Below are 24,540 nucleotides of genomic sequence, written 5' to 3' on the forward strand. Positions count from 1 at the left end.
ACTTTAGAAAGAAACTTTTTCCAAATATGACTACTAAATCGACTGATTATAGAAATGAATAAAAACATCTAAGCTTTTGCCCAAATTAGAGGCACAATAGGATAAGAAGCAGTAACTAAAAGATGCCCTAAAGATACTTCAGAAGTTTTAAATAATTTGTGTGCAACCCATGTATGCAGAAAAACTACTTGCTAACTGTTCCGTGCTGACAACAGACATTCTAGCACATTTCACCACTATCACTGGCCATATGCCATAAGGTACTCTTCAAATATATCAATCGGTGTGTGTCATATTCTTTAAAAATAGTGTATTTTTAGAGAATTTTGTGACATCGAAAGTGAAGAGTTGCGCAACTTAGGCCATATATATAAAACAATAGAAATGCACTAATCTTTATTACATATGGGAGGGGAAAAGAAAAATGAAATGCTACGGTGATCAAATTTTAATTGTGTAGATAAAAAGTTTACCAAGTAAACTAATCCTCAATTATTGAAAAAATAACTAGTCACAATAGTTTATAGTGCTCCAATTAAGTCAAAGTTAAAGTTCTTTTTTTTTCTCTAAAAAATATGTGAATGGTCCCCAAAATAATATTAATAATGAAATCTCCAAAATGTTTTTGTAATATTCTGAAGTTGAAAAGATTGTCATATAAATTCAAGTAAGAAAGTAAAATATTACTCCTACTTTTTTTCGCCAAAGCAAATGTACAGTTTTTGTACTAATAAGATGCAAAATTGATTTGCACGAAGCTTATTTTGTGAAGGTTATCAGAAAATTTTAAGAAAAAAACTAGGGTTCCAAAAATAAACAATTCTGTAGAATTCTATCAAGTTTTTATATTCACAAGTCTTTCTATTTTCTCCCTAATAATAAAGCCATGTAAAAAGGTCTTTTTTTGGGTCGGGAAAATCCAAACAAACATACTAGTCCTTCATCTCCATTTTCTGCTTAGGTCGATTTGATAGAGAACTCTGTCCTCTAATAGATAACCCAATTCGAAAATTTACATTATTTGTGCAAAAAGACAAGTCTTTTTTCCAGCTGTGAACCCTCTCGTTCTTCACCTAATTGGTTGCCTTGTTGGATCATTCTTGGATAGACCCAATTGTTCTTTTTTTTTTTTTTTGTTTTGCCCTTTTGGTGATATATACCAAACACATTGGATCGAGACCCACCTTTTTTTTGAAAAAATTACTAAAGATTTCATTTTTTCGATCCATCTACAGTGTTCGCGGGCAGATGTATCTTTGTTGAATTCAGGTGACTGTCTGATGCATATTATATATTCCTTTTTTTCTTTTTTTGCTGTTGATTCTTGAATTTAAGACGCTTCTGGGTATGTTGTTCTGTTTTGATTCCATGCTTATTGGATTGAAATATTGTAATTAGATTCTTGGTTTTTCTACTTTTTTAAAAACTCAATTAACCCCAAGCTTTTGTAAATTGGAGTACTTGTTTCCTGAAACTTTTACGTGAGTGAAAATCTTCGTTGTCTTGATATTTATGGTCCTAGTAGTCCTGCTTCTGTTGTTACATTTCCGACTTTTTGTGCCAAGTACATATACCCTGGTGTTATTTATTTGGTTTTTCTCCATTTATCAGACTGAGCTCTCTATAGTTTCCTGTCTCACTTTATGAGTTAATGGTTTCATTTCACAGGTTTAATTAGTTGTACAAGTTTCTGTATTTCCTCTTGGATGAGAGACGAAAAGCCAAATGTTTGTGTGTGTATGTTGAAAATAGGAGTTCTTTGAGTGATGTTGTAGTTTTTGCAGTAGCCGGAAATGAGCAGATCTGCATCATTTTTGGTGAGATCAGAAGCTGATTTAAAAGTAGATGAAAAATCTCTACAGCAATGGGTTGTTGGCTTCTGTATTATTAGGTTTGATCTTGAACAGGGACAGCTTATTGAAGAATGTTACCCAGCGGGCTGTCTAACGCATAATGAGGAGCTTGAAGTGGCCTTTAGCTCATTTCCGGATTCGGTTTCTCAGAATCATAACCGATCAAGCATCCATGACTGTATCTTTTTCTTCCGTGTCCGGAGGCAGGGGAATCCTCAAGTGGCACATCTGCCTTCATCCGAGATAGTGGAAGTAAATAAAACACAAGCATCCCAAATGACAGCCAGTGATAAGGTGCTAAAACAAAGGAGTAAAATTCAAACAGGGGCGAACTCAAGATATTTGTATGGGTTTGTGTTTAATAGACAGAGACACGATGAAAGGCTAAAACGGGGTGGTGAGCAAAAGTCCGTGGTAATTCTTTCTCACAACCCATTCTCTAGTGTCTTTCGACCTTTGCTGCAGATCATGGGCCCATTGTACTTTGATATTGGGAAGAAAGCCCTCAATTTCATTGCTTCTTATGTATCAATGTGGCCTGTTCCTGTACCTGGTCAGTTAATGGAGCTTCCAATTGGGAATGCTACTCTTAAAGTGAACTTGCCACCTGCCCATTGTATGCCTTTGGATTGTGGAGTACTTTTTGAAGAGTTGGCTTCTCCAATAGCCCCATTTCTTCCTTCCAGTCAATCAGTTCCACAAGGTCTTTTCCATGATGCAGATCTTTTTGGGACATTTAGGGGGCTTTTAATGCAGCTTTGGAAGTTATGGGAATTGTTACTTATTGGAGAACCCATTCTTATCATAGCGCCAACACCACCTCAGTGCTGTGAAGCTGTTGCTGGTCTGGTTAGTCTGGTCGCTCCGCTTCTATGTAGCATTGATTTCAGGCCTTACTTTACTATTCATGATCCCGACTTTGCTCATTTAAACTCCCTTCAAGAAGGTGCTGCTTTTCCTCCAATGATTTTGGGTGTGACAAACCTCTTTTTCTTGAAATCCCTTCGAAGAATTCCACACGTCTTATCAGTTGGAAATCCTGTCATGAATGCAGCTCGACTTCCATTTTCTGCTAGAGCTTCAACCGGTAGAATTCCGGCTGGACCTGAAGGACTTAGTCTTCCCAATCTTTCCTTGAATAGGTTTACACCATCAAATTTTTTGAATGCTATGAAGTTGAGGAGAGATGGTCCACTCTGCCTGATGACTGAGCATAAAGAAGCCTTTTGGAGCAGTTATGCTCCAATTACAAAGCCAGACACTTCAATCTTGAATAGGCTAATTGATGCAGGTATGTCACCCAGGGTAGAGGAATCAATGTCAGTTGTTAATAACGACATACTTCGTCGGCACTTCTTAGAGCTGACAACCAACTTCTTGGCCCCATTCGGCCCGTATTATAGACCAACAACACCTTCTGAAGGATCTTCCCCATATGTTGATCCTCCTCCTCTACCCACATTTAATGCCGAGGACTTCCTCAGTAGCTTGTCAGCAAGGGGTCCTGGAAAGTTTCTGTTGAAGAGGATGAAATCCAACTGGCTGGACCTTTACAGGTAAAGAATGGTCAGTTTTTCTTCTTGCATACTCTTCTTTGAATTTTTATAGGTTTTCTCTTCCACGTTTACTAGCAAACTTTATACATGTAATTAATGGATAATCGCCTGACTCAAAATGAAATGATAACTTGTACTTGTACAGACGGTTCCTGAAAGGGCACAACTTTTTGCCGTGGTTTCAACGAAAGCGTGCTGTTGCTGAACAAGAACAGTATAGGATGTGGAGGCAAGCTAGAATGAGGGCTGACATACAACATTTTATATCTAGAATGTCTGAGTTGGAGATAGTTGATACTTTCAATGCAATTGAAAGGCATCTTCTTGGAGAATTACAGGCATGTGCTTTCCTAAACTTATGGTGACAGTTCCATTTTCTTCTCTTTGTGTATTCTAACTTTTGAGTAGTTCTTCACCTATGAGGAATGTACACAAAAATATTGAAATGCTCGTACTGAATTAGAAAATGAAACCAAGAAATTTGCTCATGAGTTAATAAATGTGATTGTGAGATGGTATTTGATCATTCTATCCTAAGTGACTGAAATATGTACTTATCACCCCCTCCCAGAAAAAGAAAAAAATAGACTGATATATCTAGTTTCTATGGAGAGGCAGAGATTCTTTGTTTATCAGAGGCGGTAGAAAAAAGAGACTGATATAATCTTGCTTTCACTTACTGGGGGTTTGAAATTTTTGTGAATGAACAGTTGACGAGACACCTAAGTTGGGACTGAAGGCTTTGCTACCATTGTTTTCTGACTTGTTGTTTTGCTGAATGATATTAGGCTGAAGCATCAGTTTCTGTATGAGTAAATTTAGAGACTTTTTCAATGATTTTATTCATGTTAAGATTTAATCATAAAGCATCTGTGAGAGTTTCAGTTGTAGGCGGAGAAATAAGGGTTTTATCTATAATTGACGTAGTTGAGATTACCTATATTTGATTTATGCAGATGAAACTCTATGTACATGGCAAGGAGCAACATGTCAATAGAAAATCCCATAATGAAACTGGTTACTAAACTTGGAAGAGAAACAACTCAGCTGTAAATACCAGCGTGTGACCTTGTCATTTCTTAAGGCTACTATATTATTTGATAGCCAGTGCAGAATATGTTCAAACATGACTTTAATCCCGTCGTAGCATCTTTCCCATTTTCCCATCTTGTACTATTCCACTAGAAGGATGAAAGTGTGCATTTGGTTGATTGGTCTAAGGAAACAAATTTTGAAGCATTCAAACAGGGAAGGCCATATAACCCCAGTGAACAAGTTATCATGGTAGGCAACCCTATGTTGCTTGATGAAAATAGGGAGGGGTTTGACAAGGTGGAGTGGTAAGGTTGTTTCCTTTTATTCAGTAGGAGAGAAAAGAGGAGGGAAATTAAATGTGAAGGGGTTGGATACCTTTTCATGACACCTTTTCAACTACTCCAAAATGTGATCTAAAGGAGGAAGTGTATCACAACATTTCACTTCCTCAGTTCCTTGCAACCACACCAACAACCAGAAAAGCCATCAATACTTTCCTTGGGAAATTAAACCATGCTGTACATCTATGCTGTATTTCCTTGGCACGTTCCTTTTTTTCTGTGGACAATCTCCAATGATAGATTCACAATTACCATATTTCTTTTGCATATCCTGGACAAGTATCAATTCTGTTGAGAGAGAAATGATATTATTTTGCAATATTATCTCAAAAAAGTATCAATTCTGTTGAGCTGAGATGGTATTGTCGATTATAGTTGCAACATGTTAAGAATTTTGGAAAATTCTCACATATTATCCATCATTTTTGGATTCATAGTCGCTCTTCTTAAATGAAGCAAAGGGCGACTATCATCCATTATTCATACTCACATGTTCCCCATTATTTTTTGGATTCATATTCGCTGAAGATGGCTTTTGTCCAGTTCAATTTTTGCAACTTGAACTGCAAACTACACTTTTTATTGGCTTTGATCTATCTTAATTGGTTAGCAATGTGGCAGAGTTAATTATATTAAAAGATGCAACTGAATAATATGTAGGATAAGGACTTGATCGATATTATATAGATTTTGAGCATGGGGTCTTTTTACTGTTTTTCAAGTTTGAGTTGATCTAGTTTTCTGCTCCACATAACCTTCACAGGGCTAGTTATTACCACTCTCTTCTATGCTAATTAGTAATTGTGAATGACAATATATCTTTCTTGGTGGCAATGTTCTGCTGCAGCAGTCCACCACTCTTGAAGCAGGTTCTGATGCCACTAGCAGCAAACTAAGGGAGGATCTTCAGGCAGTGTTTCATGTCCTCCCAAAGGACATGCAGCAGCTTATGCTAATGAACCCTGAGAGGGCAGCACTTGTACGAGATGATGAGCTTCCCTCTAAATCAACCAGATGACAAGAGCTTGTGAGGCTAAGATTTAATCAGACAGCTGAGTTGAGAGTTCTATGGTGCCACTAGAAGATGTAGAATCAGTCAGGTCCTCTTCTTCGCTGTAAATTCTTGCAGGAGCTCGACTTCTCAATGATCTGCTGCAAGGTCAGTTAAATCTTGCCTCAGATTTCCATTTTGCATTCACGAGATAAATTGATTGTGAACATGATTTTTATCTTTCCTCCAGATTACTTTGGCAAAGAACTATTATCTATCTATTTGAAGCTGTTCCGGTGTACCGAGATCACATTCTTCTCCTGAATTGGTATTTGAATTTTTCCAGAGAATTGATTCTTATATGATGTTTCGGGATGAATAGAAGTCTGTTTAACTTACTATTGAAAGGGAAAACGATTTCCAGATATATGAGAAACAAGTAATGAGCCCTTTTGTTGTAAAACTCCAGCTTTTTTCTATGTTATTCTCTCTCAATGATGGGGTCCCTCTTTGGTTTCTGTTTCCCCTCAAGGACATCAATGTCATATGGCGCATGATTAGACAAGTCATGCTGTAAATGGAATATCAGTGTTTGCATTTCGTTAGAACACGGGAAGAAGAACCTGTATAAAACATGTCAAAGGATGCTTTTACTTGGCTAAATTTGCTGCACTCCCATGTCGGATCCTTGAAAAATGTACTACTTTTGGAGGATCCACTGCACATCTATTGACATTTTTTGAAGAGTCCAACTAACATAGGTTATATACTGGTTTTGAGAGTTGCTGATTCAGTTTTTCTATTGACCTTGTGCTCAGTCAGAGATTAGCAGTCTCAGTAATCTTGTCCATTACAAATATGGCATGTCAGATATGAAAAAACATAAGACAGCACTGTTGCTGTGAACCTTTTAGGATTCAAAGGGTCCAAGAAAATCAAGATTTTTATAAACCTTATCCATTAAAAATAATTGGTGGATGATAGTTGATGAATGAATATATGATATGTCAATCCTTTTAATGACCATTTAAGTGTGAAATCAAGAATTCCATGTGATTTCATGTGTAAAAGACTGCTGGTAATGCGGTCCTTGTGACTTGTTTATAAATATCAAGGAGACAACTTAAATTATCAAAGAAAGTGAAATTATGGCTTGACAAAGACCCTTTGTTGTTTCAACAACACTAATGACTATAAAGTTCTTTACATCCACAAAATTTTGTCAGCCAAATAAGGCTGGAGATTTTAGAGGGTACGCATATTCTATCCCTATTTTGGAAGATTGAGACATTGTTTTTAATAGATTATTGGCTTAAGGCAAAACAATTCAAAGAAGTTCGAAAAAGAAAATGGAAAACAATAAAATTATGACAAATAAATAGTTATAGAAATTAAAAAATAAAAGCTTAAAAAAATAATAAAATACTACTAATATAAAAGAGACAACATAACGATCGATAACCTTACGGATAGGGTCTCGAAGAGACGCAAAAATGGACTTTGTCATCTATCTATCATTTTTCATTTATGTGTAATGATTATCTATGACTGACGTCAGATTTATATAAGAAAAACATCTTTTCTCATTAATTTACCTTTATCCCCCGTATCCTTGAGATAATTATAAAATGGGACAGTTTCTAATTTAATATTCTGTGCTATAATCCAATGAATGATAAGATGGAGTGAATGGACGGACAATTATATAACATTAGATAAGATTTTTTTTAAAAAATTACATCAGTCACGAGGGGCTTGCAGCATATATTAAGAACAAAATGAGAAAAGGATATAATTTGATCATATGTTGTGTCAACTTTAATATTTATCTGTTCATATCATATGAAACTATAGCGACAAGTGTTACAAAAATAAGAGATGAGATAGATTTAAAACCATGACTAACAATATCTTAAAATTAATACACACCAAAAGCAAAGATTCATATAGTTGATATTTTTTGTCCGTTAATTATAAGTTTTGAATCTCGTTAGTACGTTGATGTTGAACGTATTGTTTTTTGAGGCGTACTTTGGTATTATTTTAATATATTATTATAATTAACATTATCATTATAATCAACTCATATAAAAGTGATGCGTAATTATAATTATTATCATAAATTTACAAGCTAACAACCATATATCTTTTCCGTATGAAAATGATGGAAGTGTGACATAGACTTAAGGTTAATATATACAATCATTCAAGACCCCATTGCATATTGAAATATCATAATTCACATTATTTCCTTTTGTGAAAATGAAACTGTGCATATTTATTTTTGTAATATCCAAATTCCAGACATAAACTTTTCTTTTTTATTTTTATTATAAAAATAGAAAAAAGACATAAACTAGACAACTCGTTGGCACAACTCCTTTTTTATTTTATTTTATTCAAAATTTTCCTCTCTTTTTTTTCCTTTTTCTTATTGCATTTTTGATTGTTTATGTTTACTCACATCTTCTTATTGACAAGATGGGCATAGTTCTACATGAATTAGAGAAGGAGAAAAAGCCACGTAGGTACATGAATAAGAGGTTGAAAGACAAAAAGTGACAAATTTTGGAAAAAATCATTACTCAAAATTCTTTCCCCACACCATTGTGGTACTGTCTGAGCAACACTTTCTCAAGTAAACAGAATTACTATTGTATTGATTGGTGAAATAAAAATAGTAATTTTAAATAAAATATTACTGTAATTATTATTTTAGTTTACATTTAATCCGTGCATAATATGGTTCGCTTCTTTATGAATTTTTTTCTTTGACATCGCGAGTTCAAATTTTATTATATTGTAAAGCCTTATGTTTTTATATGGAGGAAAATAAAAGATTTATTACTCATCTTTTGAATTGTGAATAAACTAACTACTCTTTTTTAATGTCAAAATAATGACTATGTATAAGCAATTAATTTTTGTCCTTTCTTGATTTGTCAAAATTGACAAGTAATTAGGAAAACTAAAAAATATAAAGTGGACAAGTAATTAAGGACAGAAAGAGTACCTATTTAACCAAAAGTTAAAGCAAATTGGCACGTGATTATCATTTTATCATACATTCATGCTCAATACATAATTAGAAGATCTTTGATTACTTGCAAAGTTGCAATTAATGTTTTAAATATTTTGACTCCAATCCCACTTCTTCCCACCCACCATTAACCTAATATTACTGAATAAAGTGCACAAGGTCAAAATACTACTCACTAAATAAAGAAAGGATTACATAATATTAAAATTAATACTAAATATTCTTATTTCTAATACACCCTAAATCGTAGGGTGTTTGGCTAGAACAATATTATTATCTCTAATATATCCTAACCCTTATAGGCTCATTTGATTGGAACAAATTATCTCACAATTAATTATTTGAAAATCGTTATCTCATTTTCAATATAAAATAAAAATTATATTAAAATCCTAAAACAATTACTTTTTAAATAAGTCATTCCACGATTTTATCTTAATCAAACATCAAATAAACTCATTCTAAAACTAGTCCTAGAATCACGAGGGCAAACAGTGCGTGGCCCAAAATTGCTACAAGATTTTGTATGGAGCCTCTTATTGCCATTCACCCATTCAATCATTGCTACTACTAAGATGCCACTTTTTTTTTTTCATTTTAATGATGAAATAGATACCATTTTTTAAACTTTCATGTTTCTTTATTTATTATTCCACCCTTTTAATCATTGTTTATTCCATAGTTTCCATTCTACTAACTAGGAAAGATTTTACTGCTGTATAAAAGTTGGTAATTTTCTACACTACCTTTCCTTATTTTCTTTCTTTTCCCTTTTCTGTTTGTTCTTTTGCCCACCTTTTTGTCAGCTTATGTATATATATATATGGAGATTAATTTCAATGTGTATAAGACCCCCATTATTATATTCATTTTTTTAATATATAATATTTAGATTATTCTATACTCCTTCCGTTTCAAAATTCATCACGTTTCACTTTTTTTACTGTCAAATTACTTAAAATTTTGATTTAATTTAGATTCGAAGATTGATTAAATTAATTCTCGAAATGAGTAGTATCTTTAAAATATTTTCATTCGTTGGACGTAGAATGTTTATAGTTTTACTTTTATCCTTAATAATCCCCTATATAAAATATCTACTTTATATCGACTCTTAACTAAAGTGAAAAATTATTTTTGAATTACAATTGGCATTTCACTTTTTGTAATTTTGTTTGCATGACTTTGTATGAAGGTGACAAATCAGACCATCCCTTCAACCTCACAAGTGGTCCTTCTCCATTAATACATTTGATACCCCCACTTTCTTTTCTTCCCTACTATTATTATTTTCTTTCTTTCAAACTGAAAAAGAGAAATATTATTAGATGCAATTTTCCCCAAATTGAACGAAAAAAAAATAAAACAAGAAGAAATTTAGAAATGTCACCTTCAGATTCATCTTCAGTAGTGTGGAGCAGAGAAGAAGAAAAAGCTTTTGAGAATGCCATTGCTCTGCACTGGGTTGAAGATTCTGAACAGCAATGGGAGCAGTTTGCTTCTATGGTCCCCACAAAGACCATTGATGAGCTTAAGGAACATTACCAGCTACTTTTGGAAGATGTTGCAGCCATTGAAGCAGGCCAAGTTCCAATACCCAATTACAAAGGAGAAGAGGCTTCTTCCTCTTCAACTAAAGAAGTTAATCTAGGATATCCTGGGTCAGTGGACGGACGGCGCTCCAATTGTGGTTATTCAAATGGATTTTCAGGTACGACCCATGACCCGATTGGGCATGGTGGAAAAGGGAATTCTAGGTCTGAACAAGAGAGACGAAAAGGCATACCGTGGACTGAAGAAGAACATAGGTAATAATACTCAATTTTTAAGGCCAAAAAAAGTTTTAAATCTAATGGTAATGAAACCTAATTTTGCCTAATTTTGATTTACAGGTTGTTTTTGCTAGGTTTAGACAAATTTGGGAAAGGAGATTGGAGAAGTATTTCAAGGAATTTTGTTATATCTCGAACACCAACACAAGTAGCTAGTCATGCCCAGAAATACTTTATTCGTTTGAATTCCATGAATAGAGATAGAAGAAGGTCAAGTATTCACGACATTACAAGTATCAATAATGGAGGAGACGTTTCAACTCATCAAGCTCCAATTACAGGCCAACAGGTGAATCCGAATCCATCAAATCCTGCTGCACTTGGACCCTCAGTCAAGCACAGAACCCAACCCAATATGCATAGTATGGGCATGTACGGTGCTCCGATGGGTCACCCCGTCTCTGCACCGCCAAGCCACCTTGCCTCAGCCGTCGGAACACCGGTTATGCTTCCTCATGGACACCATCCTCCTTATGTACTTCCACTTGCATATCCTATACCACCGCCGCCACCACCCATGCACCAGTAAATGAATGGTGCACACATAACTGGATTTTCTTCTTTCTAAATTTCAATAGAGTTAGTATATCATAAATGCTTTTGAGCTTTCTCTGAAAACTGAATTTTGAAAGGCTCATGGGTTGTTTTTTAAGTATCAAAATTCTCCCAATTGTTTTCTTTCTTATTGAGAAATTTGTAAATATTAGAGTTTAGTATGTTTGGATGTTTTAAGGGATGCTCAATTATATTGCTCGTCAATTCTTTTACATAAAGGTAATAAATATTAAGGGTCGAAAAGTACAAGTATTACTAGTATCTTTTTTTTATACATAGAAGCAATTATGTATTTTGTAGAATGGTGATGAATTGATGATGAACACAAGTTTCAAAAGTTTTCATTTTCTTTTAAAATCATGTGTCCAATAAAACATAAAAGTAGTTAAAAGTTATACTATTTAAAAAGAGTTTCTAAGATTATAAAATTATTAAGAACAAAATAATAAACATTTGATCAGAATCCTTCAAAATTATACAATTTGATTTATAAATCATTTTAATAAATCAAAAGATATTTATAAGCTAATTTAACCCACTTATAGAAAAGCCAAAGCAATTTTGTGGTTTTTCTTTCCAGTTTGGAGGACTCTTTAGCAGGGAAGAATAGAGGAAGTGTCCTGAACGCAAAATCCACCAATAGGGAACAGTGGCACATGATTGTGGGGAAAAGAACAAATGAAGGTTCTGTGGAGAAAAAGAAGAGAGAGGAACCTTCTCTTGGAAATCTATAATACATTTTTTTTAAAATACGTAATTTTTAAAGTGAAAAATAAATAAATACTGCAACTTAAATTTGAAGTGCTACTTTTCTATTATCCCAGATATTAGATTTTATTTCCCTAAAAGTAGAAAATTAGTACTACTCAAATCCCAATAATTGAGATTTTAAGACTAGGTTAAAATAACATATGGACCGACGGCGTTTAGCATGTGGGGGTTTGCTTTTTAGTTCAGGGGTGGGGGTAGAGGGTCCTGAAGATATTTGTCACCTTTAGCTCTATTGCATTATAAAATTGGACATCCTATTTTATTTCTACATTTCAATTCCACCAACAGCAATGGCAACGACTCCAATTGTTGACAATTACATGAATGGACACAAGACATCCAACAAGGCAAGTTCTTTCAATCTGTACCACTAAATGGCTGCTTCAGTTTTGTATTTTGTTAATTCACTGTCTTATTTTCTTACAATTCCACATCGATTACTTTTATTTCAAACAGAGGGTCTATCACTCTCTAACTCCATAAAGGTAGGGGTTAAGGTCAGAGACAGATACGGTATTTGTTCATCCTACCATTCCCATACCCCACTTTTGAGATTACACTGATATGTTTGTTGTTATTTGATTGCTGCAGGTTCTATTAAACCTTAGTCACTCATACGCACGTTGATGGATTAGAAATAGAACACTGCAAAATAACTACTATCCGAGTACGTCAAGGGAGAGATTTAGTTAAGAGGTACAATGACTAAACAAAACAAGAAAAAAAGAAACAGTAGGGCAGGCTTACAAAACAACAACACAGTCTAGACCTAATGCCTGTAGCTTACAACGAGAATCAACATCAACAAGAAAAATTACAAGAGGACTTTGCACGCAGCTGCTTGGACCGTATGCGATACAACAGCCTCTTTCGTCCCCATCTCCACCATATTGGTAAACCAGTCCTGCGTCTTTTTTTACTCTGTTCTCCTGCATTACCAGCAAGGATATAGTTCAATACACTAGAAGTCCAACCCTCCACAACACCAATGCAGAATTTTGCGTCTAAAGGATTCTTTATAAAAAAAGTTAACTGTCCTCGAATCCATTATTACAAGAAATGACCTATTCCCCACACCCAGACTGATGTACCCACTTCCTAGACGAGAAGATCAATTTTCAGCAGATATATAGTCCGAGCATAAAAAATTCATCAGCTGACATGCATAAAGCAAGAGGGCTGAAGCTGGTCTACTGGATCATCTTTTCACTGCCCAGGTGGAGGGAACTCAATTTGGGGTTGAATTTGATCTTTTATCATCATCAAAGTTCAAAATATTTCAGATGTTAAATGGTCAGTCATCTTCATAGTTAGATCAATTTTTACCTCACTTGGCCTGCAGGGTGACAATAGTGTACAAGACGCCAGCTTCATTTCAGCCATAGAATATCACTTTTTAGGTAAGGTCTTAGAATCATTGTATATTTCTCAAAAGTTAGCTGAAACTTTTAACTAGTTGCACACTTAGTCAAATAGTTAACATGAATTGACAGGACCAATTTGAGAAAATCCACAAGGTTAAAAGAGAGAGCTAACCATTATCATTCAAATTAGAGGCAAAAAGATAAAATAGGGACCTCATATATACGCCCCAAAGAAAATTCAAGAAACTCACTTGTGTCCTGAAAAGCATAGGATCCCCACTCCGAATGCAATTTAGTGAAGTTTGCCTCCAGTGTAGGCCAGAAGTTCATCTGAATCTTTAGAACATCCAAAACACTTCGCAGTCCAGCTTTGGAAGGTACAGTATTTTCTATGTCAATCGTTGGACTTTCACCAAGCAAGACCTAGAAAAGAAAGGACAACATCACACAACATCAGAAAAAACACTCAAACTTCTGCATACCCCAGGAGTTTGAAGGATAAAACTAGGGAACAAAAACGTTCAACAGTTTCCACGTCACCACCATTGAATCTGTTCTAGTCATAATAATAATGTAATAGGTTATCTGCAACCAAAACGAACTGAAAAAGATACTGGGTGGATAATTCCCCTAGTAGAGAAATGAGTAAGCTTTTATTTTTGACAAATACTTGAAAATTCAGTAATTGCACCAAGAAGGTGTGAATATGTACAGCAATAAGACTTGAGAACTAAAAAAGCTTGTTCTACATTACTCAGCCAGGATTTCAAATATACTTTTGATGCAGAGAGCAATTTGTTAGGAAAAGCAAAACAAGAAATAGGTCAAAGCTACTAAAAAAGATGACCATTAATATCAAGACACTAGTGCAGACCAAGAGCCTATACCCATTGCAATAGGCAAGCATAAGTGGCAGCAGTTGAAAAATTCATCACACTGGACTTAGTAGTGATAGTTATGATAGAAGTGAGGTAGGACTAGGGGAATAAAATCTGTCTTGGTTGTTTTACTTGAATCTGTAATCTCCCATGTACTTGAAACTGGAGGTTTACATGCTGATAAAAACACTCCCCTGATACTGCACGTTCTTTTGCCTTATTTCCAACTCTAAGTTTTGAAAGGAGACACTGAAGTTCTTTTTTTTCTTCCAACATTAAGTTATTTTACATGCCCTTTTCATCAGTTCATCCTAGTCCACCATCCATTCACTCTGCGTAAATTAGAGTTACCTTAATCACTGCTGTAGCTGATGATGAAATTGAGCGAAGATTGTAGCTGCAAAACGTAGCCATTCAAACACAAGCAAACATATAAACCTCCAGTTCTCTTTAATTTAAGAGCCAAGACGAAGGAACAAAGAGAAGATACAAACCCGCCTTCCAGAATAACAAGCAATTTTCCACCTGACAATGCACTTAACATCTGAGTCATTGATGCATAACCAGCAGGAGTTACCTGCAAAGACGATCCAAAAGGTAACACAAAGTAGCATAAGCAACATATAAGATGTAAAAATGAGTACATTATTAAACTAGTTGACACTAGAAAAATCCTTACATCACAGCAGCCAAGGGGATCACCCCTAGCAGCATCAAATCCTGCCGAAATGATAGTTAAGTCTGGATTAAAGTCCAAAGCTGCAACAACGTGGAAACAGAGAAGTTGATGAGGTCACTCTTGTTTTTTCCTACTTTCTAAAGAGAACTAGATAATTTCAAGGAGAGGTAAGAATAATAAACCACTAAGAAACAAGCTTTACATGCATAATGCACATAGCGCTGTTGAGCAATATAAGAAAAGAATTTGATGAACAAACAGAAGGTCTAGAATTTGATAAATAATTTTACTAATATACACCAAGATGGTATTTAATAGGAAGGTTCAATACAATACGAATATTGCTAAGCCACCAACAATCTAACCACCAATGCAGCATAGTATTTCCTCTCTTACACCAAAAGTACAATAATAAAAGTGAGGTTTGCATCACATGAGTGGGTCTTTCCAGACCTTCAAAAGTTCTTATTTTAGCTGAGAAAATGCATAGTGTTGCCATTTTCATGTAACATTCCTCACAAATCTAGTTTATTCATCCTCCTGCCTATGTGAGCTTTAATCACATTTCCGGTCTCAAACCCAAACAAGGGAGAAAGATTTCAGTACGTTGACAACCAATATAAACCTAGTAAATTCGAGGTGATCCTCACACTAAAAATATATTGGGACAATCTCACCAAGGCACATATTACATTCATATCCAATTGTGATGAAAAATGTGCATGGGTTTCATTTATCAATAAGTTCCAATATTTTATTTTGAAACGAAGGAAAACTAAAGGCATTCTGCACAAGTTCATTGTTCTTTCTTGGTGTCCATTTTCTGTAAGGACTTAGCTTTTGGCATCCCAGTCATAAACTATTGAAAAAGGAGCAGAACATGCCTACATTCCTCTGCAATCAGGGAGATATTACTTTGGCTTATGCAAGAGATATATATAACCGCAGCTAAGATCTCCACTTAATCACTGCTTCCAAGTATCCTCACTTTATTTTTGTACAAGTTTATTCACTGCTTCATTTTAGTAAAGCTTTGTTTCTTTTTTGTAAAGCTTTGTTTCTTTTTTAAGTTCTTCACAGAGAAATAAAATACCTACCAATGGGAAGCACGACTTGCTCAAATGCAAAAATGTAGTCATTGTCACTCACTCCCCCACGGCTCCAAGGAATATTCACACAGTACCCTTCTGCACCCATAGAACCAACCTGTGGAAAAGGAAAATAAACTATGACATCCCAATGCATCTCAAATGAATGTAATTAGAAACAAAATTCATGAAAATCGTGATTTGTGGACGCCCTTTACATAGACAAAAATGAATTAAATCTCAACCTAACCAAACCACCAGTAAAGGTTAGTTTAATAATAAATGAGTACCTCATCTGCAGCTCCTGTACCAGGGTAGAATCTTCCACCCTCATGTCTGTGCAATGATATATACAAAACCTGCTCAGTAATAGAACCACAACATTCAGTTGTAAAGAACTTCTCCCAACCAAACAATAAATGAGCTGTGTTCGGGGAATTCGTTATAACACACTCCGTGGTCCACGTATACACGTAATGTGATAAACAATCTCATTTTAGGATGTGTCAAATTGTTTGGAAATACAATTCTCCCAAGTAAATTCATATTAACTTTTATAATTCAAATACAAACCATGATATATATGTTTCACTTATCATTTAAATATGCAGGATTTTCAATACTTCAATTACCCCTTTCATTAAAAAAAATAAATGCGGCAACAACAATGTACCCTATAAAATTCCACATGTGGGCACTGGAGGGTAGAGCGTACGCAGACCATATCTGTACCTCGTGGAAGTAGAGAATTTGTTTCTGTAAGACCCTTGGGTATACTGCTAATCCTGTATGAAAGGAGTAACAGGTACAATGTGCCAAACTTCCCACAAGCCTATCTAGCTAGCAAGCAAGCAAGACAACACTTCACTGCCTACTAATCGTCAATCCTAATCCGCAACCTCCAAATCTTCCTAGCTGTACTGATCTACCAATCAGACTCACATGGTGAATGACTCTGTAGTAAACCGCCCCGGCATGAGTCCAAACTGGCTTTTGGAAATAAACGCACTCCTTACCCTCATCTCCACCACTTTCACCCAAACTTTCATAGTGTGGCTTAACGGTATGAAGTCGCTCTGCCTGTGCACTTCCAAAATTCCATCGGGATCTCGCCTTGACCCAGCCTCTCATAGCCTACTCATCCTATAAATAGCACCCTTGACCTCAACCTTTATACATCAGCAATACCCGGAGTACCACCGACTCAGAGTGCTCTAAACCACCTGGCACAATGTCTCTATCCCCGTCTTCATTCAAAATTTTATGGATCCGTCTAATGGATGCCTCTTCAACCAATACGTTGTCTTCCTAGTCTTAGACGCACTTCATTTGGTCTAGGTCTCGAGCACTCATCTCTCCAGCCTTAGGTAGCCTACACAAATTCTTATCTCCGCCTTTGTCGTCGTTTTTGCTTTTGTTAAGAATATAAAGATAAATTTATTAGCCTATTTTTCTAATCAAGATATGTACATAACTAGGACAAAGACGGTATCAAAGGAAAGTAAGGGGATCTTCAGTAGAGTTTGTTTAACTCTACAGTTATATACTGCAACATAAACATATCCTAAATCAGAAATAAACATGAGATGGTACAAAAGGCAAGACCGGGAGTTCCCCCTTCTTTTTTTTAAAATAATTATGAGACCAGGATTTCCCTTATAATATGAAGATCCATCTCAGTGTTCTGCAGAAAGATTGATCATAACGCAACACTTAGTTTAGCAATTCATTGCTTACTGATTTGCTTCTCTCAAATATTTCTTGTGTGCCATTCCCATGATGCACATCCTACAAGGTGTGAGAAAAGAAATCACAAATTAGGTCACAACTTTTGCATTTCTCATGTATTACATGAGTTAAATATCCCATGATAACAGAACTATCAAGCAATCAAGGATAAACATAGAGCGCTGGTAAATACCCAATCAACTATTAACACCTTCTTTGCACCAGCCGCCTGAGCTGCTGATGCAGCAGTTGCTGCATTGTTGTGGAGACAGAAGCCCATGGCCTGTTTCACACCAGCATGGTGGCCAGGAGGACGAACCTGACTCAACATTTAAGAAGAAAATATCAGGGTGGTTTTTCCTTCTTATATGGAATGCATAATCAAATGCAAATTCTTACCAGAGCAAAACCATTTTTGACACGTCCAGAGTAAATTGCTGAAGCAAGGTCAGCACATAAACCTGCTGCAAGCCTGGCAGCACATGCTGAATGTTCATTTGCATATGTATCAGGTGTGAAATAACTGCCATTTTAAAAAGCTCTTGATCAAGATAAATACTAAGGTTTTCTATTACACGTGGGTAGTCCCAGTATAATAATGTCCTTAAACAAAACCAAAACCAATAAGAATGAAAAGCAAATGATACCTGATCCAAAAAAATGGAAAGTAAATAATCAATATTCTCAAACCTGGCATGCATACGCTTGGTGTTATCAACGGCTTCAATATTTTCCTCGGAGTGTACCTAAAGGTCCAAATATATAAGAATTAATACATAAGAAATCTAAAAAAAATTCTAGAAGTAAAGGATATCACCTCCTCTGTCTTTTTGTATATAATACTAGTAAAAATAGTTGGCCATCACTGTTGAAGGAAACCTGAATTTTAGGAGTTCTTAATGATCAAATAAACCATAATTTTATCGTAGATATCTTGGCTTTCCTTCACTTAAAGGAAGATAGGACACTATTTTTTGTCGGTTAAAGGTAGATAGGACACATAACCAACCTTTAGAATTGAAAAAAAAAAAAGATAATCAGCTAGTCACCTCTGAATAGCAGCATCTAGAAAATTTGAGAAAATATGTGTGCAAAAGTCTAGCATCTTCTCTGATTGCATTACCTATGGGTCTCAGAGAAGACACTAGTACAAAATTTCAAGTAATGCTGTATACAGCACATAGCACACCCAATAATCCACTAAACAACTAAAATTTGAGAGCAACTCACCATCTGGAGTTCTTCCCTTGTGATTTCTCTTGCAGGAATGGGATAGCACTTCCCTGGGAATATACCTTAACATGTCAAGAAAACACGAAAGATTAGACAATCATATTTCAACGAACAGACATCATAGATTTTAGACAGTATAAACCACTTAAATCTTCTACAACTTCACATAAAGTGTGGATGCCCATATCACAATACTAGGCTATACCACTGCAATGTTCTCTAAGGCCCGGAGATAAAGAGAATTGAAGAAAACCTGCTGTTGCAAGGCTAGCTGCAATGGTTCGAAGACGATCTGGTCTCTCAGGATGTGGATGAGACTTCATTACAACCTTTTCAATCAAAAGAGAACCCATAAATAATATCTTCATCAATAACAGGAAGCTGGCATTCAATAACTAATATCCAAAACAAAATGCAAGAACAATTCAATTCTTTTTTTTTAATTTTATTCATTATTACAACTAGAGAAGGCACAAGGACAATCAATAAAAGACTAACACAGAAAATAATAAATTGAAGAAATACCATACTTCTGTGTGAAGCAACATCCTCTCGTCAAACCCTACAGCAGTGGAGGATGATAAAGAACTTTGCTTGCACGAATCTACAGTAGAAGAAAAATCAATATACTAGTTATGCCAAAACAAACAAAAAGAGAAAGGTCATAAACCATTTAGCGCAATACACAAATAAACATAGTAAAAACTGGCAATAGACATGCACCACAGGAAAAGAAGAAAGAATGTGTTCTATGAGTAAGAGCAATTAGAAGTAGCATGTGTCTGCTCACATTTATAAGGACTATACTTTGCGATTCAATAAATGACCTACGACTGTTCATCCACCAATCATTTGTGTGATCCAAAATTATCAGATATAAGAAATAAAATGTCATTTGTTTATGTTGTGCTAAGATTTTTACTCCTTACCTTCACATATTCCCCTCAATTGACTATCGATGAACCTTGGCTTTGGCTTTCACGTGACTAGATATTTTTTCAAATTTAGATACGTATCTGCTTTGAGTCAACGAATATACATTATACATAGTTTTTGTTTGGTAAATAAGAACTTCTCTAAATATTAGCACTAAGCCATGATTCTTTTTATCTCAAAAAAAAATAAAAAATATTAGCACTAAGCCAGTGCAACAGGAGTAATTACTGAGTCATCATATATTGATAATACCAAACTTAGTTATACATGGGTGAACCAACTACATTATTCTAGAGGCATTTCGAAACAATGACTCCTGGCTATGAGATTATGATATAAGCTAACTCTTAGATTTTGTACTTCCATTCTACGTTTCTAGATATTTGACTTTTTTCTTGCTGCCATGGGTTATCTGAAAAGGGGGTAAACCAAATGGAACCAACAAACAGTGGTACAACATTGTGTAGGAGACGACACAAAAGGTGAGGACTCAACCATAAGATAGCAGATATATAATGGACTTCAACTTCCAAAACATTATGCCTTCCACAGATAAACTATTTCACAGCTAACATGATCAATTCACGGCATCCACAGCTATATTCTTTGTGACTGTCCTAGAGGCTACGAAAGTTGCAAATTCTTTTGTATGGGCGTATTTCATATATCAGGATAAAACTTCAACTATACACGATACCGTTCATTACACGAGGAAGTCATTTATTAATCAATCAAAATCGCAAATATAATATTCTGTTATGCAAAATTACTACCAACCTTCAGAATCTTCAGTTACAGGCAACTCATCTTGGTTGACATCCTCTAAAGGCAGATATGGAGATGCAAAAAATCCATGACTGAGTATCCCAGATTCTCTGTGTTCTCCACATACCTGCATAGGCAGTATTCTATTAATAAACCATGGAATATATAATGTCAACAGTAAGTGAAAACTTCAGAATTAATTTAGCTTAGAAAACAGAAGGAGACTGGGCAGGCTGAATGAGCACAAAGAAACAGCCAAAAAGATAAACAACTTACTTCACAATTGCCAACATCCTCGACATTGATCATTGTACAATTGACACAGAACCACTTCAGAACTTCTATTTGCTTTTCTGATGGTTCCCAGTCACTGTCATCATCATCCTCGTCAAAATTATACCGAGCATTATACATATCTTCCAAGGTCATATCACTTTCGTGCTTAGCACTTTTCTGAAGTTGACAACAAAGTTATAATAAGGAATCATCAGATGCACACCTTCAAAATCAGTGAAATATACAAAATGAACTAATAGCAGCTCCCTCACAGTTATAGCAGCTGGATCAGCGTTCAAACCGGAGATCCCATCTGAGTCTCTAGTACAAAGTTGTGACACCTCCCCAGATTGTCCATCATTATGACAAGTATAATCACAAACAACTGCGGAGCCAACCCCGTCTAATCTTCCATTTAAATCTTGACATAGAACAATTTCCGATTGATTTGGAAGATTGGTTTCAGTCTTTCCACCAGTTAAATAGCTCATGTTAGATGATTCTGAGATCTCATTGCCTTCAGAACTAGGAACACATTTTTGCACTAAGATCATTTCTCCACAATGACACAATCATCTATGTCAAATATCAAATACTAATTAGTAGCCATAAAGTTTGGACAAAAACTTCTGATTTTATGAACTGCAAAGGCCAAAGCAGTCCTCTCTTCCTCTATTACACTTTAGTGTGTCCTTCACTATAACACTAATGTGACGCTACAAAGTGTCCTATAAATATCACTGTTACCTATCTAAAAAATAAGTGTTTAATACATTTGTTTAATTCCAAAAGCTAGATCTATGTAGAGATAAGGGTTGAAATTGTGGTAGGTTCAAAATCATAGAAATATCTGAAACAGAAGAGAACTGAGATAAACACTTCTTCTTTTTCTTGATAAGTTATATCCAAAGCAAGTATGTTGCATATGGATTTAGTAAAAGCTGTAGAGATTGAAGTATTATTTTAATTTTTGGTTCCTTATTGATTATTAAGATTGAGTTGATAGACATGTGTCACTGTATGAGCAATAGAGCGCGTGAGATAAATGAGTAACTAGATTCCAAAGCCAGACCAAAGAATATAAAAATTAATGCACGAATAGAAAGGACCACATGCAGGTTTTTAGGTAAACGGAGGGCTGCTAAAATAGAGGCGCATACAAGAGAACCAGCTGGACAAACAATTTTCTTTTCCAAATAAAACCATAGAAAACCAACATTCTGTCTGTATAGGTTCCTTAGCCTGCTGCCAAAACCAAAAATGCACATCCACTTCATTCTGAAAGCGTTACTTTACACCTTAATGTTCTTTATCCTCATACCACATGCCTTCTTGCCAGTTATCAATGCTATTTACTTTACCAAATGGAAGCCTTTTTATTTACATATATAATATGAATAATATACTACGAATGAAAAGGAAACAAACTAAATAGCTTGTTTTACTTTTCAGTTATGCGCACGCACATTTTCTCTTAATATTTAGATAACCGCGTATGTTTTATCCTAATGTGATTCAAGAAAAAAAAAGATGACTTTATACCTCTAGATAGTTACATGTATTGCCGCTTTCTTTTTTTAATGACAAGGGAAACCCACAGCCGCTACCCTTTGGGTGCACACAAGGTAATCATGATCAGCTTTATTGAAGTTGTTGAACTAATTACTTTCCTTTTTTGACATCTTTAACATTCTCAATGTTATTTTCAAGATTTCCTTTAAGTAATATCGGCAATTGAATGCCCAGTAACACTAAATTCACATAATACATACATTCAACTCACATAATAATGTGCTCCTAACAACCGAACTATATGGTATTCACTTTAGACCTATAGTTAGATTATTCCAATAAAATAGGAATAATTTCATAAACCTCCTCCAGGTTAGACTTCATAACACCACCCTGCCTTATGGTTTACAATATTACGCTCACCTCATTTTTTGACTTGTTGCAACAATTATTTAATTTAATTATTGCAAAATCAAATTACTAAAAATATGACCAATTTGTCGTTTTATATATTCTTTTAATTAACTAATAACTAATAGCTGAATTTCTATAGATAAAAAAAGAAAACTAATATGAAGCTCATAATTCTTTTTCCGCAACATTTGTATTGGATAAAACTCCATGTTTTTCCTTTATGAATATTTCCTCCACCTCATATCCCATCAAAATAAGTAGCACAACCAAGAAGTAAAAGAAGACAAACACATAAACAAAAATCAACAACATGAAGCAACAGAGAAAGGATAGATTGGTGCACATAAAAGTCACAACTAATGGAAGATTTTAATCAACAATACCTTTAGCAATTGAAACTTTTCTAGTTGTTTCAATTTGCAACAAACATCACCATTGACTAATGCTAAAGAGTTGAAAGGACATCAACGGATTTCTTTGGTTTCAAACTAGAAAAGATAGAAAGCACACTACTAATCGCTAATTTTATGTAGTTGAACTTGCCGTTAGAAATTTAAATATATTAGCGAATCTAATAACTTTCTTTAGTTGACAAGCATAAAATTTAGAATTATGGCACTGACTTCAACGAAGATGCAGACTGAAGTTGTTGAGAGAAAAGAATTGCATAGGAAGGATATGGTATTAGTTTTCTTTCTGTTCTATAGTAATTTTATTAGTAAACTAAAAGAGTGTAAGAAAGGAAAAGTTGGTAAGATTGTGAAACTATCCCTAAAAATGCTTAGGCCTTCTGTAAATTACATCCAAAATGAACAAGGTACGATTTAACCCCTGTTCCAACTCAATACGAATCTTTAGATAGACAACGCCTGGAGACTTAACCAATTCTTGGTTCTAAGAGGCTTGACTAATTCTTAGCTCTAAGGAAATGCCAAAGTTTAATAACAAACAAATCTACGATTTTAGCTTTTACTAATCTAGTAGAACCGGGAAAGGAAGCATCTCCCAAGTTAGCCAGTGCAATGTAGTTGCAGCAAGGGGAGAAATACCAACTATAAGGTCAAAATAAATGCACCAGTAACGGTAACAGCTACGATGAAGATAAATACCTGTTGTAATCAGACCAAAGGCGTTGGCGCGACTAGGAACACTTGCTACAATGAACTTGGAATGTATCTGAAACACAAAACGAAGAAATTTCTTGTGATTTGGAGCTGTAGAACTGTAAATTTGTGTCTCGTCTCAGCGTTTCTGTGACGGAGGACGAGAGAGGGTTTGTTCGGCGAGGAAGATGAACAGTTCACTGGAGCGACGTTTTCCTTTATGACGTAATAAATGGGAAGGCTATTTTCTAGGGCATTTTCCGCTTTGTTTTATTTCAAGCAAAAAAAAAGGACATGGTTTGGAAATACACTTCGCCTCGCGAACTTCTAAGAGGGACTAGATTGCCAAGCCAGTGCTAATTGGTTCAAGAATATATTATATTTTTTTATTTCAATTTATGAAATACAATTTATAACACTTTTTAACGTAATTTGCAAATATATAAATTATTGTAAATAACTTTATTTTCTTTTTTCCAATTTATGTGACACGTATATAAAATTTAGAGAGTCGATTAAATTTTTTTTTGACCGTATATTTTTATATCTCATGAGTTCAATTACTTCTTCTATTCTTATTTATGTGATAG

General features: G+C 35.0%; 3 protein-coding genes across 8 annotated transcripts; 2 read left to right on the top strand and 1 right to left on the bottom strand.

The window, feature by feature from the left end:
* Nucleotides 1-904: 904 nt before the first annotated feature.
* Nucleotides 905-6,422, top strand: LOC125858019 (uncharacterized). Of its 3 annotated transcripts, none has more exons than XM_049537686.1 (5): nt 907-1,269; nt 1,669-3,409; nt 3,555-3,747; nt 5,633-5,944; nt 6,027-6,422. In XM_049537686.1, exons 2-4 carry the CDS (start codon nt 1,794-1,796, stop codon nt 5,801-5,803), a joined length of 1,980 nt encoding a protein of 659 aa, XP_049393643.1. In that variant the 5' UTR covers nt 907-1,269; nt 1,669-1,793; the 3' UTR covers nt 5,804-5,944; nt 6,027-6,422. The 3 variants fall into 3 exon arrangements, with proteins under 3 accessions (XP_049393645.1, XP_049393643.1, XP_049393644.1); XM_049537687.1 differs by having other exon boundaries at nt 5,636-5,944; XM_049537688.1 differs by lacking the exons at nt 5,633-5,944; nt 6,027-6,422 and having other exon boundaries at nt 905-1,269; nt 1,669-3,419.
* A 3,596-nt stretch (nt 6,423-10,018) lies between these two features.
* Nucleotides 10,019-11,393, top strand: LOC125858025 (transcription factor MYBS1). The gene is made up of 2 exons (XM_049537699.1): nt 10,019-10,624; nt 10,709-11,393. Exons 1-2 carry the CDS (start codon nt 10,200-10,202, stop codon nt 11,175-11,177), a joined length of 894 nt encoding a protein of 297 aa, XP_049393656.1. The 5' UTR covers nt 10,019-10,199; the 3' UTR covers nt 11,178-11,393.
* A 1,249-nt stretch (nt 11,394-12,642) lies between these two features.
* LOC125858020 (histone deacetylase 15) lies at nt 12,643-24,200 on the bottom strand. Of its 4 annotated transcripts, none has more exons than XM_049537691.1 (18): nt 23,957-24,200; nt 21,194-21,446; nt 20,922-21,098; nt 20,658-20,772; nt 19,475-19,548; nt 19,198-19,273; nt 18,942-19,006; nt 18,402-18,457; nt 18,111-18,234; nt 17,905-18,030; nt 17,721-17,771; nt 16,274-16,342; nt 15,993-16,101; nt 14,896-14,975; nt 14,711-14,793; nt 14,568-14,613; nt 13,590-13,761; nt 12,643-12,903 (listed from the first exon to the last, which is right to left on the bottom strand). In XM_049537691.1, exons 2-18 carry the CDS (start codon nt 21,410-21,412, stop codon nt 12,776-12,778), a joined length of 1,770 nt encoding a protein of 589 aa, XP_049393648.1. In that variant the 5' UTR covers nt 21,413-21,446; nt 23,957-24,200; the 3' UTR covers nt 12,643-12,775. The 4 variants fall into 4 exon arrangements, with proteins under 4 accessions (XP_049393648.1, XP_049393649.1, XP_049393650.1 ...); XM_049537692.1 differs by having other exon boundaries at nt 21,194-21,388; nt 23,957-24,198; XM_049537693.1 differs by lacking the exon at nt 21,194-21,446.
* Between the last annotated feature and the right edge of the window lie 340 nt (nt 24,201-24,540).

This window comes from Solanum stenotomum, chromosome 3 (assembly GCF_019186545.1).
Source record: "Solanum stenotomum isolate F172 chromosome 3, ASM1918654v1, whole genome shotgun sequence".
NCBI lineage: Eukaryota > Viridiplantae > Streptophyta > Magnoliopsida > Solanales > Solanaceae > Solanum > Solanum stenotomum.